This window comes from Monodon monoceros, unplaced genomic scaffold, assembly GCF_005190385.1.
Source record: "Monodon monoceros isolate NGI ecotype Baffin Bay Population unplaced genomic scaffold, NGI_Narwhal_1 Super_Scaffold_18, whole genome shotgun sequence".
NCBI classification, from domain to species: domain Eukaryota; kingdom Metazoa; phylum Chordata; class Mammalia; order Artiodactyla; family Monodontidae; genus Monodon; species Monodon monoceros.
This window is the reverse complement of record NW_021703774.1, coordinates 83,364,904-83,382,354: the sequence shown is the minus strand read 5'-3', so window position 1 is coordinate 83,382,354 and position 17,451 is coordinate 83,364,904. Positions and strand designations below refer to the sequence as shown.

The 17,451-nt window shown below is 46.3% G+C and overlaps 1 protein-coding gene across 3 annotated transcripts in view; it reads right to left on the bottom strand.

Annotated features, from left to right (window-relative positions):
- Positions 1-2,632: 2,632 nt before the first annotated feature.
- The window catches only part of KCND3 (potassium voltage-gated channel subfamily D member 3), a 232,773-nt gene continuing 217,954 nt past the window's right edge, over positions 2,633-17,451 (bottom strand). Inside the window, exons 3-7 of one of the 3 annotated variants that reach the window (XM_029229346.1) lie at positions 7,027-7,128; positions 6,603-6,692; positions 5,072-5,128; positions 3,626-3,873; positions 2,693-2,895 (exon numbers count right to left, since the gene is read on the bottom strand). In XM_029229346.1, the coding sequence (XP_029085179.1) occupies positions 2,694-2,895; positions 3,626-3,873; positions 5,072-5,128; positions 6,603-6,692; positions 7,027-7,128 (699 nt within the window). In that variant the 3' untranslated portion in view covers position 2,693. Of the gene's footprint in view, positions 2,896-3,625; positions 3,874-5,071; positions 5,129-5,968; positions 6,693-7,026; positions 7,129-17,451 lie in introns of those variants that run through there. The other 2 variants (XM_029229347.1, XM_029229348.1) reach the window with 2 other exon arrangements.

The window sequence follows — 17,451 nt, the reverse complement described above, 5'->3', positions numbered from 1 at the left end:
GTGAACAGGGTCTCTCATCTTTGGCTAAGGCTACATTGGGGGATGGAGATGAAGGGGTTAGTCTAATAATGGTGGTTTAGGAACTGGCGTAATGTGGGATTTGGAAATGAAATTGAAGAAATACAAAACATTCAGTTCTTTAGGGTCAAAAAAGTGGGAAATTATTTGGGACATGATTTTTTTAAATTTCATTAATTTTTGTGGGAACCACTAGTAAGCTCCCCTGGTGCACTACCAAACAGGTCCTGGGTTGGAGCAGTCATTATTCTAACTCTGTGATGACCTGTTCTTAAACACAGGCAGTTCGTCGTATGTGTGTGTAACCATGTTCCTATTTACCTCTTTATCCTTTACCCCATTCGGTTCCTATGATACATACTTAGAAACTTAAACCTTGTTTAACTTTGTTCCATTACCCATTCTTTCAAGAGAAAAATTCCTTTTCTAGTCCTTTGCCTGCCCTCTAAATGGAGTCCAGCCCAGTCCTCTGCCTTCCCTAATGAGATATGTGGATGACGTGAATGGGATTAAGTATGAAAGTGTGTTTAGGTTGTTGTGTGTTTGTGTGTACACACGTATTCCTCTGTAATTGTAAAGCTTTTTGCCTACTTACAGCATAAGCTCAGAGGGCCAGACCACCCCTTTCTCGGGTTAGGGGGAAATCCTTGAGGCCAAGACCCAGAAAAGGGACGCAGTCAATGGTCAGTGAGGATAGCGTAAAGGAGAAGGCTCCGTCTCCTCTGCCCTTCTGCTCACCTTCTGGTTAGGTGCCACCTCACATCCCTTTGACTTTCTCCTTCTACAGGGTCAGTAGAGTTGGGGTCATAGGGAAGCCCGTTGAAGGTGTTTTTAGGTTCCCAGCTAGTGAAACTCTTCTGGATGGCTGAGGTGGGCAGAAAAATTCTTGGCCTAGCATTAAACAGCTAACCACTAAGCTGTTGAATGGATAAAGAGTTCCCAAGGAGCTCCTGTGTCTCAGAGTCCAGGCTAGAGAGACTGCAATAGGGTAGTTGGAGATTGGGGAAGGCGGAAAGGGCCTGGTCACTAACCCCGAGGCCCACCTGCTCTGCTAAAAGCAGTGAAAATTGATTGGATTCTGGAAATGCTGTTCCCAGCCCCATCAGGATGCAAACCACTTGCACAGAAATGTGTCCAGGTTTTCCAAAAATAATATTCACTTCCTCACTTGCAGGGAGGTGATCAGGCTTCTCCCCCATTTCAGTTATCTTCGGGGACAACAGGCCTGAAGACTCTTCAGATCTCAAGGCATCATTCAGACCAGATAAGAATCATCTATAATCTCTTACTTGATTTCACTCTTTGGAGCATCCTTCGTGAGGCACACAGGCTTAACCTTCCGCAGCCTCCGTGGGAGTTGCCTCAGGTGTGAGATAAGTCAGAAGGTTGGTCCCCGTACTGCTGCCTTCTCTGCGGGAAACTGCTCCTGGGGCTTCTTGTCAGAGCTCTGGATGGGCTTTACGGTGGGTCCTGAAAGAAGGGTACAGAGCAAGGTGCCACAGGGGCTGACTGCAGCTGGGAGCCCTGGGTTCTTCTCTTCTCTCTTCACTGGCACACACTGGCATTGCCTGTGCCTCTCAGGTGCTAGCGATTTCCTTTTCCAAGATCCCAGTGAGATAAATGTGGTCATTCCCTTTCTTCCCCAGAAATGGAAACTTCAACACCAGTGGTTCCAACCGCAAGGGAAGCACTCTGTTCTTTAAGGTGGACTTCCCTCATCCCTAAATGCCCATTTTTGCTTTATTCTTTTCTCTTCCACCACTGCATTCATGTCCTTGGCACGAGTCTGCAGGTGCTTGGCAGTGGAGGAGGCTTTACTAACATGTCTCGGTATCACTGGGGTCCATGTGGAGACAGATGGCTGGACACAGAGAAAAACAGCCAGGGGGTGAAGCAGAGAGGTACAGAGACAAAGGAGACAGGGGCAGACAGAGGGTGAGTGTTGCTGTGTGGTCACGTGGCAGCTCTGTGCAGGTCAGCTGGGCAGTGGGGCCCAGGCTCAGTCGACCTCACCTACCTGGGGGAACGAAGAGAGAACTCAGCAGTAACTGACTTCTTAGCCTAAAAGCTTTTGCTATAAAAGGAGAAAAAAAAAAAAAAAAAACCCCTCACAAAATGCATTGTTTTGGTTCAAAGGTATTGGGTCCATGGAGAAAAACATTTCACAAAACTCCGTTGGTGTTTTTGTTTTCCACCTTTTCCCATGAATAAATATTATCCATTAAGAGCCTTGAAAAAGGTGCTTAAATACACAGTGTTATATTTTCTTCCTGTTTTGCATGTGACAACTCGGCCTCTGTGCTGCTCTTGGTCTTGTATTTTCCTCACTGGGGTCTCCAGAAACAATGGTTATTTGGTCTGAGGCTCCCCACTCCGGGCCCTGTCCTGGCTCGCAGCTTATACCCGCACAGTCCCATCCCTACCCGCCCCGCCCTCCCTTTCCTCTGGCCCCTGTGAGATGCAGTGGCACAGGGCTATGTCCACGCTAGCAGCAGTGAACCTCAGGTGCCCCCTTGCTGCCTCTTTCTCCTTCCAGGCACAGGTTTCAGTGTTGGGGGTGCAACAGGGTGGGCAGAAATAGTGGGGGAGGGGGAGGGAGTGGTCACAGTGGCCACCCACCAACATGCCAGCCCCCTTCACTCCCACCACCCGCACTGGCCCTCTGTCCAGTGGTTTTACAAGGCGGAGACCTTGACAACATTGCTGGCTACGGCAGGAACGTTCGTGTTGGAGCCTGGGCTGGCAGGGGGTGGCCGACCTTCCCCCTCTGGGGTTAGCGCTGGGGGAGTAGGAATGCTGATGATGGCTGTGGTGATCTGGGATGTTTTGCAGTTTGGTCTCAGTCCGTCGTCTGCTTTCAAATTAAGGCTGGAACGACTGGGATAAAAAAAGAGTGAGTTGATGATGGTTCGTCTTGTTAGTGTCCCAAAGCTTCCTTGACCCTCTACCTGTCTAGCTCACAGTAACTGGGAGGTGATTTGGGTGTCCCTCCATCTCTGCTTTTGGTAATCGGCCTGTAATTATCCATTCTGATTATTATTCCTAAACTACCCCGAATTGTAAAAGTCATGGGTACTGGGCTTTGGAATTCAGAGTATACGTTTTTCCCTCCAGTGGATTTTTTCCCCATCACTTGTGGCATTTGATTTTGGTTTCCCTGAATTCCTTGCCACTCATTGGAGGTAGTGGGAAGTGGCCTACATATAAGTAGAGAGTCAGTCTGTGATTCAAAATCAGCCTGGGATAAGCCGAAATTTCGTATAATTTCACAATTGTGAAAATTATTGTCTTGAGAAGACAGTCCATTCTTTGCACTAGGGTAGGTCATTTATGGATTTTTGTTGTTGTTCTTATTTTTTCTGGTATCTAACCCCACATTGGGCCTACACCTGCTATAGTATCCTCCAAGGCATGTGAGAGGCCTTTGGGTTAACTTGCAAGGATGAGAAGGAAGGTGGGGGGAGGAAGGTGAGGTGAGGGACTCATGCATTAGATAAGGAGGAGGGAAGGCTGAGGACCCCCAGGGGTCTCCTAATGCTGAGAGCCTTTCACTCTGTGAAGGGAGCGTCGCAAGCCTTAGGGAGTGATGGAGATGGGAGCCACCCACCTGGTAGTGAGGGAGGGCTGCTCGCTGCCCTGGATGTGGATCGTGCTGAGCTCTTGCATGCTGCGCAGGCGGGTGGCCGGCAGGTTGGAATTGGGCAGGTGTGTGGTTTTCTTACTACGACGGGAGCAGCAGGTGGTCGTGAGGCCCGGGTGGCTGGACAGTGAGGGACTCCGTGTGGATGGGTAGTTCTGCATTGAACTCTCCATGCAGTTCTGCTCAAACATCTGTTCATCTATAAACTCGTGGTTCTGTGGGAAGCAGAGGGAGAAGAGGTAGGAGAAGGAGATAGGAGGAGGGGTGGGGGGGATAAGCCCTCGTACCCTGTATAGCTGCCCGTCTCTGTTCTGGGCCTTGGGAGAAGGGCTCCCAGCTGCCTGGAGCACAGATAAGCATTCAGGACATGGGGGATATCCCACAGGCATCAAATGAAGGAAGGAGGAGATTCCCATTGACAGCCCTGGTCATCAGACTGGAGGGCGGAGACTGCGGTTGTGAAATCATGATGTGACATTCACTTCATCTACAGCTTTGGCTGAAGGGATATGGAGGACATGGAGGGACTTAGTGGCATCCTCAGAGCTAGAAGCAAAGACTTGACGGACTTTGCAGGCTTTGACAGGGTCTTCTGGTGGCGGGGGGCAGGGAGCGGCAGGTAAGGAGTCACTAACAATGGGTAGTGGGTACGCTGGATCGTCTTTTCTGGATTTACTGGGTGAGATCCTTATGAATCCTGGGCAAGTGTGAGACATAAGCTTTTAAAGGCACTGGATTATTCACAGTATTGGGAGAGCCTTGCTCTTGAAGGCCAATGCGGTCACACACTCAGGGTTATGCTTGCTTTTGAGTACTGGGTTTTTTCCACCTGGTTATGGGGTATGGCTCCTTAATATACATAAAGGCACAGGATTCCCTAAGTCAAGTGTAAGCATGGGAAGGGGATGCTAACAGACTCCTGATGGAGGCCACCAGGATGGGGTGGAGTGGAGCCCAGGATAACGAACATATGGCTGTTTAGCCAAGGTGACTAAACATCTATGCCATGAATGGTCTGGCCAAGGCTGCCAGAGTGAGGAGAAAGTCTGAGGAGAAGTATCATGAGAACAGAGTTCAGAGAGAGACCAGCCCTGACAGCCAATACCAGGAGTCCCCATAGAGCTGGGCGGGTGGCACAGACAGATGTGGCACATGGACACTCACAAGGTACCAACATTGGTTCCATGTTCCACCACCCCTCCAAGCCCCTGGGGAGGTCCAAAAAGGGAATCAGAAAGGCACAAAAAAACTGGAAGCCTGAGCTGGTACTGGGTGTGACAGCAGAGGTAGGATAAGCCCAAGAAGAATCAACAGCTCATGCAGAGAACCAGACCAGGGGGTAAGAAGAGGAGACTCCACAGACTCAGAAGAATCAGAGAGAAAAACATCAATTGAAATTTTAAAAAGTTATACCTTGATGGTGGAGGTTCGTACAGATAACAGGGGATCATCCACAAGATAGGACAACCCCTACAGGACAACATGCCAACAGAAGATAAAAACACCATTGATTGTACATTCCAGCATTCCCAGGCTCAGTTTTGACATTCGATCTCTCAATCCCAGCATTCCACCCTTCCAGTCCAACATTCCATCCCTTGCTTCCAGCATTCTTCCCCCTTTGTCCCAACATTCCATCCCTTGAGTCCAACATTCCTTGCCTAAAATGCAGCATTCCATCTCTTTAATCCCAATATCCCCACAATCCGACATTCTTTCCTTCAAATTCAGCATTCCACCCCTTCAATGCCAACATTCCATCTCTTCAAACCCAAATATTTTCACCCATATCCTTTCAACTTACACATTCCACCCAGCACATGCAACTTGGAAAGGGCAGTTGGGTCCAGGCCTATTTCTTTGGCAAGCTCTGAGTCTTTGAGAGAAATTCTAGATACACCTGTATGGTTCTTGACACTAAGAAACATTGGCTAAGTCCTGGAAACTAGGGTTATCAGAGTACCTTCCCACATTGGAAGCCCTCACTGGGTTCAGCTGCCATCTACAGCGTCCACAGCTGTCCATACTAAGAGTCACCTAACATCTACTTCCCCCACATTTGGGAGGCCAGGATATGGAACACTGAGAATTAGAAAGTTCCTTCCTTAGTGTGCTGAGCCCTGACCATAGGCTTTTTGGGGAAGGAGGTCCTCGAAAAGAACAAGGAGTTTCTCATTGTCTCTCTTTGGTTGTCCAGCCTAACTTCTCCTCCCTCCCTACTATTCCTAACACTTTTTGCCAAGGCTCCAGGGTTGACCCACTGCCCTTCCTTTCAGTCTGTTGGTGAGGCACAAGCATCATTCCACATTCCAGCTGGGGCACCCTAAGCCATGACTCATTTTTAGCAATCAGCCTTTCAGAATCTGAATTCCCTGGGAATTGCAGGGTGACTGAGATGGGGTGGTACTGGTAAAATCCGTGGCTAGAGAAATATATGCACTGCTTCATTCATTCACTCTCTCCTGTTCCAAGTGGAATGGAAGGAGAAAAGGGACCCACAGATTGCATCAACCTAGCCCCAGGGATAGGACAAAAACTGACATTCTTCTCTGCTGTCCTGTAGTAACCTAGTATAAATTCAGCCCTAGCTCTGAAGAGGGGTGCTCATCAGAGCTGAGAAACTGATAGGCAGAGCCCTTAGGCCTCAGTAACTAAGAAAGGGCTGTGAGGACGGATGTAGGGTGTGTGTGGAAAGACTGGGGGAATGGCCTCCTCTGTGCTGCAGGCCTCCTGATCCTGGTGGCTTTGCCCCACTCCTTGGGGTCTTCCTCCTGAGGGCTGATAGAGACCTCATTGCTACTCTTTGGATCTAAGGGGACAAATTTTGACTTCTGAAGCCTAGGGTGAGAACGTGAGGACAGAGTTCTCACTCTGTAAGTTCTGACCTCAGAAAAGGGTCAGGGGTCAGGGATGAGAAGGGAGGTGGCACTGGGCTGGGACTCACAGTGGTTTTCTCCAGGCAGTGCAGCAGGTGGTGGTGCTGGCTCTCGATGAGTGAGGTGGTCTTGCCCATGTGCTCCTCTTCCGGGGTGCCCTAGGAGGAGAAGAGGAGAGGCTGAGTATAAAGCTGCTGGCTCTCCTTCTCTCCATCTCCTTCATCTCTCCACAGAAGGGAGGGGGGGACTGGAAAAATCTGGATGAACCAAATTTTAGGGTCACCCTAGACCATGCTAGCCTTTGGCTGGGAGCCCTTGAGCTAAAGGGGGTTTAGGGGTGATGATGAGAACCCTATGGAAGACGTATGTGGAGGGTGGCTGCTACCTGGGGAAACTTTGGGGCTTTGGGGTGGGAGTGCTGATGCCCCCAGGAAGAAAAAGCAAGCCCGTCCTCCCCTCCATCTCCCCAACCCAAGTCCCCCAGGCACCTACCATCAGCTCCAGTGCCTCGTTGAGGAGTCCGTTGCGCTTGCTGTGCAGGTAGGCATTGGAGCTCCCTGTTTTGGCCACACGGATCCTGGCAAGGCGGGCCTTCTGTGATTGGCAGAGAGAATAAAAGAGTGAGTGAGACTGAGAGACAAAAAGACAGTGAGCCTGGCCAAGCCAGCGACAGTGGGCTGTCCCAGCAAGGTTGGGTTCCCAGGTGATGTCTGTTGAAGGGGAGGAAGCTGCTTCTTCCCCGCCGCAGAGACTTCTGTTTATAGACCTGGGACTGGGTCAGAGAGGCTGTGACCCCCCTGTACAGAGTGAGCATGGTCATGGTCAGAGTGCCTAGGGGTTTCCACTTGTCTCTCCAGCCTGGGTGTGATCCTGACCAGGGAAATATCACTCATCAAATTCCTCCCTCCTTCCTCAAATTTCATGACCTTTATCCATTCAGTATTGCATTGGGGTATTTCTCATCTCAGGCTGCAAGTTCTTTAAAGAAGCCCATGTTATAGCTCTCCTGATTCTCTCCTAGGGTCCAGTGCAATTCCCTGCATACAGCAGGTGCCCAAATACCAGTTAATTATAAGAAAAGCAAGGAGTGTGTATAGGTGCCCCTCAACTCCTTCCCCTCTTTCTATTTTTTCCTTAGCATTCATTACTAAGGTAGTATATGTTTTACATATTTATCTCGCTATTGTCTCTCTTTCCCCACAGGAATGTAAACTCCTTGAGGGCAGCGGTTTTTGTTTTGTTCACTGATATATCCCCAGTGCTTGATAACTTTTAAATCAATAGAAGAATTTACAATTGCATGTCTGTCTTTGGGATGTGCCTATACGTGTATATTTTGCTGTGCATGTCTGTGGGAACGAGTGTAGGTGCACGTGCGTGTGACAAGGGGCCCAATGTGGGTGTGAGAGAGGAGAGGATGGAGCACATTTCCATACAACACCCTGGCTTTAGCTGCGGCTACTGAGAATCTCCCAGCTCCATCCTTGGAAGCCTTCGGCAGTATCCTGTGCAAGGGTCGCGTGGTACCTCAACCACGCAAACTCATCTCTCTTGCTTGCAGAGGCAGTGGGAGAGGCCGGACACACTGCACAGGCTAACTTCTCTTCTCCTTCCTAATAACCATAATCAGTGTCACTATGACAGCAGCACAGCCACAGTGTGAGGCCTAAGAGGAAAGAGGCTCTGGGAGGGAGGGAGAAGGGACGGGTAGAGGGCTTCCTGCTGGTTTAAAAAAAATGCAGCTTCACTTTTGGGCTCTTGTGGATCTAGACCCAGCTGCAGGAAGAAGAGCCCACAAGGCCTCACAAACCTATTCTGGGGCAGAGGGGTCCTTCCTTCTGCCTCTGGGAAAATACACATTTAACTTCAGCATGGACTCTGAACAGAGGGGTCCTTGGAAAATTGTGGCAATTTTCACTTCTTGTGACCTTCTCCCCAGCATGGGGAAGTGTCCCCTCCAAGTGTCCTACTGGGCTGGCTCATCTGCTAAAAGGAGGCCAGGGACTTGGATTTAGGCTGTCAACAGAAGCACAAAGAACACACGATAGCTGTTGTTCCCTGGGAAGTCCCCCTGTGACCACTGTGTCCTTGCAGGAACAATTCAATGACTTCCCCTGGTTTCTAAATATGGCAAAAAGGTCAGCACTTGAGCCTAGAAGATCTGCCTGTAAAACTGAGGAAGAACGATCTTTACTCTCCTCTAGACAGAGAATAAAAAGAGGAAGCAGGGAGAGAAAGGATGGTAAGTAAGCCCTACCATTCCTCTTCTCTCTGAGCAAAGAACATGCATTCCAGGTGCAGGACAGTTCTCGTTCCTGGGGATCCCGCTCCAGCCCTCCCCTCAGCTCAATGTCTACATTCAAGCAAGTTCTTCATCATTTGAGGATGTGGCTACTATTGCTTTGGGTGAGCACTGGGTGTTGAGAGCTGCGTATGGAAATCCAGTTGTGTCAAGCTCATTTTAGCCTTATATAATTTGATTGCACCACTTACAGCCAGACCATTCTTGTATCTGGGGTCTGTCTTCATTACTTTCTAGAGATGAAAGATTTTCCTGCTCTCCTTTGTGGCACTCCTTTTAATCTTATCTTACCCTGGGCGCTATTAAAGCAACAGATTGTCATAACAAATGCACTATATCGTTTAATCATTTCCCACACAGGATAAAGAGGTTTGCAATATATTTATAGAACCATACCCAGCATATGTAATTTGGTGAGGACTTTTGGCTTGACTTTGAGCCCCTGAGGGCCAGAGCCTGTGACTTATGCATATTTTTATCTTCAGCACCTAGCACAGAGCTTCGCACTGAGTATTTGCTCAAGCAAGGCTTGTGATGGCCCAGAAAGGAAGATGATCCTACACAGTCGGTCAGAAATCCATGTTAATAAAGCCGTTGTGATGGGCTCAGTCCTTGTGTGTACTGGTCAGCCTCCTTCTCTTCCATGAACATGAGTACAGTGTAAGAGTTCGGAGAATGTAGGGATCATCTAGGCTATTTTACAGACGAGGAAATGGAGGATGTGAGAGGAAGTGACTTGTCCAGGGCAAGGTTTCAGCTCAGGTCTTCCAACCTCCCAACGCTGCTTCCATAACACCCCCTCCTCCTTCCCTGAATTTCAACTCCACTCAGACAAGTTTTCAACTTGATGAGCAAAGCCCAGAAAGTCGCATTTTCAACAGCTGTAGACATTCCAGGGCTGGAGGAGAGGTTTGGATGGAGGATTCTGCCACCCTGGGCACAGTTCCAAGTTCAGGCTAATAAGCTCAAGAACTCTGTCAGCCCCGAGAAGGGTTTCACGATGAAGCACTTCCTAGCTATCTGGCTGGCAGGTGCCCTTGGACCATGAGTATTGACATCTCTGCCCTGGGAGAGGCAGAAGAAGGAAAAAGAGGGAGAAATGGAAAAGCCAAAAGAGAACATGGGCAATTGCACTCTTAGGCATTTATCCCCGAGAAATGAAAACTTATGTTCACACAAAAACCTGCACATGGCTGTTAACAGCAACTTTATTTATAATAACCCGATGTCCCTCAACAGGCAAACTGTTAACCATAACTGGGATGCATCCATACCAGGGAATACTGCTCAGCAAGGAAAAGGAATGGACTACTGACACACATGACTTAGATGAATCTCCAGGAATTACATGAAATGAAAAAAGCCAATCTCCAAAGGTTGCCTACTGTATAAGCCCATTGATGTACCATTAAAAAAAATAAAAACGTTTTTATAAAGGGAGGACAGATAACTAGTTGCCAGAGGTTAGAGACGGGTAGACATAGAGTGAGGGGGGGTGTGGTTATAAAAGATATAGTGGGAGGGGCCCTTATGGTGTTGGAACTGTGCAGTACCTTGACTGAGATGGGGGATGTGAACCTGCATAGGTGATAAAACTGTATAAAACTTCACACACACACACACACACACACACACACACACACACACACACACACGGGTACAAGTAAAACTGGGGAAGTCTGAATAGGATTGGTGGATTGCAGCAATGTCCCTACACTGGATATGAAATTTTATAACTACATGTGAATCTACAATTATTCCAATGAAAATTTCCATTAAAAACGTTCCCCCTCTCTGTCCACTGCTAGACCTCCTTACTTGATCTCCAGCTCACTTGGCTTAGAAAACCCAGTCTCTGCAGCAAAGAGTCGTGGAATTAATCCCAAGCCAATCAGTCACGATGGGAAAGGATGACAACTTTTGGAGTCTTTCCTCTCCACCTGAGGCACATGGGCTGGAGCTTACCTTCGCAGCTCCTGAGTATGTGGTCTGGGCTGAGAACTGTCATCAGCACCCCTAACCCCCTTCCTGTCCCATCTCTCCATTCCCCACGAAGTTCCCCAACCTGCCTTCCTTGCCTCGCTGTGACAGACCCAGTGCAGGAAGCAGGCAGTATTCTTGTGTTCTTTTTCTTTTCCTCTCACAGGAAGCCTAAGGTGAAAAGAGGCAGAACTGAGCCTACTGTGAGGAGAGACAGTATCAAGAGGAGGTGAAAACACTGCAAATATTTACTCTGATTTCAAGGAAGAGCAAAGAGGGAGAGGGAGAAGGGTGGGAAAGGAGGCAGAAGGGAGGGAGTCTCATCCTGAGGGGCTAGAGGGAGGAAGAAGCCTAAGCTGATTCCTTCTGGATCTTAATCACACAGGATGAGCTTTGTAAAGTTCTGCAGAGAAATGGTCCCTGTCATATTCTTTGCAGGGGCAAAACGACAGCAGATGCGATGCTCTAAGAAGTAGGTAAGGGTGTGAGCCCGGAGGGGAAGGGAGCACAGGAGTGGCTGAAGCACAGTTTGAGTGGGGCTGTTGTGGGTTAGTGTGTGAGCTGAGGATACCTTGGATCCCCACTGCTCTACAAAAACCCTGTGTCATGTCATGGCTATTGTAAATAGAGCTTCAATGAACATTGTGGTGGTTTTCTCCGGGTATAAGCCCAGTAGTGGGATTGCTGGGTCATATGGTAGTTCTACTTTTAGTTTTTTAAGGAACCTCCATACTGTTCTCCATAGTGGCTGTATCAATTTACATTCCCACCCACAGTGCAAGAGGGTTCCCTTTTCTCCACACCCTCTCCAGAGTGAAGTAAGTCAGAAAGAGAAAAACAAATACCGTATGCTAACACATATATATGGAATCTGACAGGAATAAAGACGCAGACGTAGAGAATGGACTTGAGGACACGGGGAGGGGGAAGGGTAAGCTGGGATGAAGTGAGAGCGTGGCATGGACATATATACACTGCCAAATGTAAAATAGATAGCTAGTGGGAAGCAGCCGCATAGCACAGGGAGATCAGCTCGGTGCTTTGTGACCACTTAGAGGGGTGTGATAGGGAGGGTGGGAGGGAGGGAGACACAAGAGGGAGAGGATATGGGGATATATGTATACGGATAGCTGATTCACTTTGTTATACAGCAGAAACTAACACACTATCGTAAAGCAATTATACTCCAATAGAGATGTTAAAAAAAACCCCAAAACCAAAACAAACCCTGTATCAGCCTTTGCCCAGTGCTGGGGGGTTGGGGGAGGGGGAGGTTGGGGTTGCTATAGGACCCTTGACCCTTCAGGGCTTTAGGCTCCTTGATTTGGAAAGACGATCCCAGTTTCTTTCTGCCCCTTTCTTTAGGACAGCATAATGAATTTATATATTGTTCACATTTGCCAGCTGACTTGAACAGGGAAAGAGATAAGACTTCTATTTCTGAGCTGGCTAGCAGGCGATGGGGGTGGGGAAACCTGACCTTGGGTGAAGAGGTAGGAAATGGTTCTGGAGGGGATGGAGAGGACAGCAGATCAATCCAAGGCAGGCTGACAACATTAAAAACCCAGGTCAAGATAAGTCAAAATATATTTCCACACAGGCGGAGGGAGACAGCAGGGCAAGGAGGTGACAAAGGCACACAAAAGGGGAGATGCTGGAAGTGGGGACCAACTGGATTTATTATATAACTATGTGATATATATTATATTGTTAACTATTTTTACATGTAAATTATTATACATTTCAGAGCTAACTTTCATGAACTTTGAGACTTTGTTTCAGTCAGCATATACAGATTTGTTCTGAAATCCTGGATTCCTCTGATATGTCATGGAAGCCCTGCCACTTGGGAGTTATCCCTGTGAATGGAAGGTCAGGAGAGAGGATCATGCGGTGAGGAAGTAACCCAGCTGCAATGCATAGCGCCTGGCACATAGTTGGTGTTCAGTAAATGTGTGTGGAATGAATGAATAAAAGAAAGAATAAAATAAGGACATAATATTTCAGGCCTCCATAAGTGATTCTTTCAGGTCCCCCTGTCCACTGTACCCAGAAAGGCTTTGATCGTACCCCATGGAGGTTGAGATGCTGCTGAAGGGGGAGTATTTCAGCCCAGAACAGAAGAGAAAGGATGGCAGGGCCCTGAACCAAGATGGCGGAGTAGAAGGACGTGCTCTCACTCCCTCTTGCGAGAACACCAGAATCACAACTAGCTCCTGGACAATCATCGACAGGAGAACACTGGAACTCACCAAAAAAGATACCCCACATCCAAAGACAAAGGAGAAGCCACAGTGAGACCGTAGGAGGGGTGCAATCACAGTAAAATCAAATCCCATAACTGCTGGGTGGGTGACTCACAGACTGGAGAACACTTATAACACAGAAGTCCACCCACTGGAGTGAAGGTTCTGAGCCCAATGTCAGGCTTCCCAAGCTGGGGGTCCAGCAACGGAAGGAGGAATTCCTAGAGAATCAGACTTCGAAGGCTAGTGGGATTTGATTGCAGGACTTTGACAGGACTGGGGGAAACAGAGACTCCACTCTTGGAGGGCACACACAAAGTAGTGTGCGTATCGGGACCCAGGAGAAGCAACAGTGATCCCAGGGGAGACTGAACCAGACCTACCAGCTAGTGTTAGAAGGCCTCCTGCAGAGGCAGGGGGTGGCTGTGGCTCACTGTGGGGACAAGGAAACTGGCAGCAGAAGTTCTGGGAAGTACTCCTTGGCGTGAGCCCTCCCAGAGTCCGCCATTAGCCCCATCAAAGAGCCCAGGTAGCCTCCAGTGTTGGGTTGCCTCAGGCCAAACAACGAACAGGGAGGGAATGCAGACCCACGCATCAGCAGTCAAGCAGATTAAAGTTTTACTGAGCTCTGCCCACCAGAGCAACAGTCAGCTCTACCCACCACCAGTCCCTCCCATCAGGAAACTTGAACAGTCCTCTTAGATAGCCTCATCCACCAGAGGGCAGACAGCAGAAGCAAGAAGAACTACAATCCTGCAGCCTGCGGAACAAAAACCACATTCACAGAAAGATAGACAAGATGAAAAGGCAGAGGGCTATGTACCAGATGAAGGAACAAGATAAAACCCCAGAAAAACAACTAAACGGAGTGGAGATAGGCAAGCTTCCAGAAAAAGAATTCACAATAATGATAGTGAAGATGATCCAGGACCTCGGAAAAGGAATGGAGGCAAAGATGGAGAAGATGCAAGAAAGGTTTAACAAAGACCTAGAAGAATTAAAGAACAAACAAACAGAGATGAACAACACAATAACTGAAATGAAAAATACCCTAGAAGGAATCAATAGCAGAATAACTGAAGCGGAAGAACAGATAAGTGACCTGGAAGACAGAATGGTGGAATTCACTGCTGCAAAACAAAATAAGGAAAAAAGAATGAAAAGAAATGAGGACAGCCTAAGAGACCTCTGGGACAACATTAAATGCAACAACATTCGCTTTATAGAGGTCCCAGAAGGAGAAGAGAGAGAGAAAGGACCTGAGAAAATATTTGAAGAGATTATAGTTGAAAACTTCCCTAACATGGGAAAGGAAATAGCCACCCAAGTTCAGGAAGTGCAGAGAGTCCCAGGCAGGATAAACCCAAGGAGAAACATGCCGAGAGAGATAGTAATCAAATTGACAAAAATTAAAGACAAAGAAAAATTATTGAAAGCAGCAAGGGAAAAATGACAAATAACATACAAGGGAACGCCCATGAGGTTCACAGCTGATTTCTCAGCAGAAACTCTACAAGCCAGAAGGGAGTGGCATGATATACTTAAAGTGATGAAAGGGAAGAACCTACAACCAAGATTACTCTACCCGGCAAGGATCTCATTCAGATTTGATGGAGAAAACAAAAGCTTTACAGACAAGCAAAAGCTAAGAGAATTTAGCACCACCAAACCAGCACCAAACCAGCTCCAAACAAATGCTAAAGGAACTTCTCTAAGTGTGAAACACAAGAAAAGAAAAGGACTACAAAAAAAAACCCAAAACAATTAAGAAAATGGCCATAGGAACATACATATCAATAATTACCTTAAACGTGAATGGATTAAATGCTCCAACCAAAAGACACAGGCTCGTTGAATGGATACAAAAACAAGACCCATATATATGCTGTCTACAAGAGACCCACTTCAGACCTAGGGACACATACAGACTGAAAATGAGGGGATGTAAAAAGATATTCCATGCAAATGGAAATCAAAAGAAAGCTGGAGTAGCAATACCCATATCAGATAAAATAGACTTTAAAATAAAGAATGTTCCAAGAGACAAGGAAGGACACTACATGATGATCAAGGGACCAATCCAAGAAGAATCTATAACAATTATAATTATATATGCAGCCAACATAGGAGCACCTCAATACATAAGGCAACTGCTAACAGCTATAAAAGAGGAAATCTACAGTAACAAAATAATAGTGGAGGACTTTAACACCTCACTTATACCAATGGACAGATCATCCAAAATGACAATAAATAAGGAAACACAAGATTTAAATGACACAATAGACCACAGAGATTTAATTGATATTTATAGGACATTCCATCCCAAAAAAGCAGATTACACTTTCTTCTCAAGTGTGCATGGAACATTCTCCAGGATAGATCACATCTTGGGTCACAAATCAAGCCTTGGTAAATTTAAGAAAATTGAAATCATACCAAGCCTCTTTTCTGACCACAACGCTATGAGATTAGAAATCAATTACAGGGAAAAAAACGTAAAAAACACAAACCCATGGAGGCTAAACAATACCTTACTAAATAACCAAGACATCACTGAAGAAATCAAAAAATACCTAGAGACAAATGACGATGAAAACATGACGACCCAAAACTTATGGGATGCAGCAAAAGCAGTTCTAAGATGGAAGTTTATAGCTATAGAAGACTACCTCAAGAAATAAGAAAAATCTCAAATAAACAATCTAACCTTACACCTGAAGGAAGTAGAGAAAGAAGAACAAAACCCAAAGTTAGCAGAAGAAAGAAATCATAAAGATCAGAGCAGAAATAAATGAAATAGAAACAAAGAAAACAATAGCAAAGATCAATTAAACTAAAAGCTGGTTCTTTGAGAAGATAAAAAAAATTGATAAACCATTAGCCAGACTCATCAAGAAAAAGAGGGAGAGGACTCAAATCCATAAAATTAGAAATGAAAACGGAGAAGTTACAACAGACACCACACAAATACAAAGCATCCTAAGAGGCTATTACAAGCAACTCTATGCCAATAAAATGGACAACCTGGAAGAAATGGCCAAATTCTTAGAAAGGTATAACCTTCCAAGACTGAACCAGGAAGAAATAGAAACTATGAACAGACTAATCACAAGTAATGAAATTGAAACTGTGATTAAAAATCTTCAAAAAGGGCTTCCCTGGTGGTGCAGTGGTTGAGAGTCCGCCTGCCGATGCAGGGGACACGGGTTTGTGCCCCAGTCCGGGAAGATCCCACATGCCGCGGAGCGGCTGGGCCCGTGAGCCATGGATGCTGAGCCTGCGCGTCCGGAGCCTGTGCTCTGCAATGGGAGAGGCCACAGCAGTGAGAGGTCCGCGTACCGCAAAAAAAAAAAAAAAAAAAAAAAATCTTCCAACAAACAAAAGTCCAGGACAAGATGGCTTCACTGATGAATTCTATCAAACATTTAGAGAAGAGCTAACAACCATCCTTCTCAAACTCTTCCAAAAAATTGCAGAGGAAGGAGCACTCCCAAACTCATTCTATGAGACCACCATCACCCTGATACCAAAACCAGACAAAGATATTACAAAAAAGAAAAAATTACAGACCAATATCACTGATGAATATAGATGCAAAAATCCTCAACAAAATACTAGCAAACAGAATCCAACAACACATTAAAAGGATCATACACCATGATCAAGTGGGATTTATCCCAGGGATGCAAGGATTCTTCAATATATGCAAATCAACCAATGTGATATACCAAATTAACAAACTGAAGAATAAAAACCACATGATCATCTCAATGGATGCAAAAAAGCTTTTGACAAAATTCAACACCCATTTACGATATAAACTCTCCAGAAAGTGGGCAGAGAGGGAACCTACCATTACATACTAAAGGCCATATATGACAAACCCACAGCAAACATCATTCTCAATGGTGAAAAACTGAAAGCATTTCCTCTAAGATCAGGAGCAAGACAAGGATATACACTCTCACTACTATTATTCAACATAGTTTTGGAAGTCCTAGCCACAGCAATCAGACAAGAAAAAGAAATAAAAGGAATACAAATTGGAAAAGAAGTAAAACTGTCACTCTTTGCAGATGACATGATACTATACATAGAGAATACTAAAGATGCCACCAGAAAACTACTAGTGCTAATTAATGAATTTGGTAAAGTTGCAGGTTACAAAATTAATGCACAGAAGTCTCTTGCATTCCTATAAACTAATGATGAAAAATCTGAGAGAGAAATTAAGGAAACACTCCCATTTACCATTGCAACAAAAAGAGTAAAATACCTAGGAATAAACCTGCCTAGGGAGACAAAAGACCTGTATGCAGAAAACTATAAGACATTGATGAAAGAATTAAAGGTGATACCAACAGATGGAGAGATATACCATGTTCT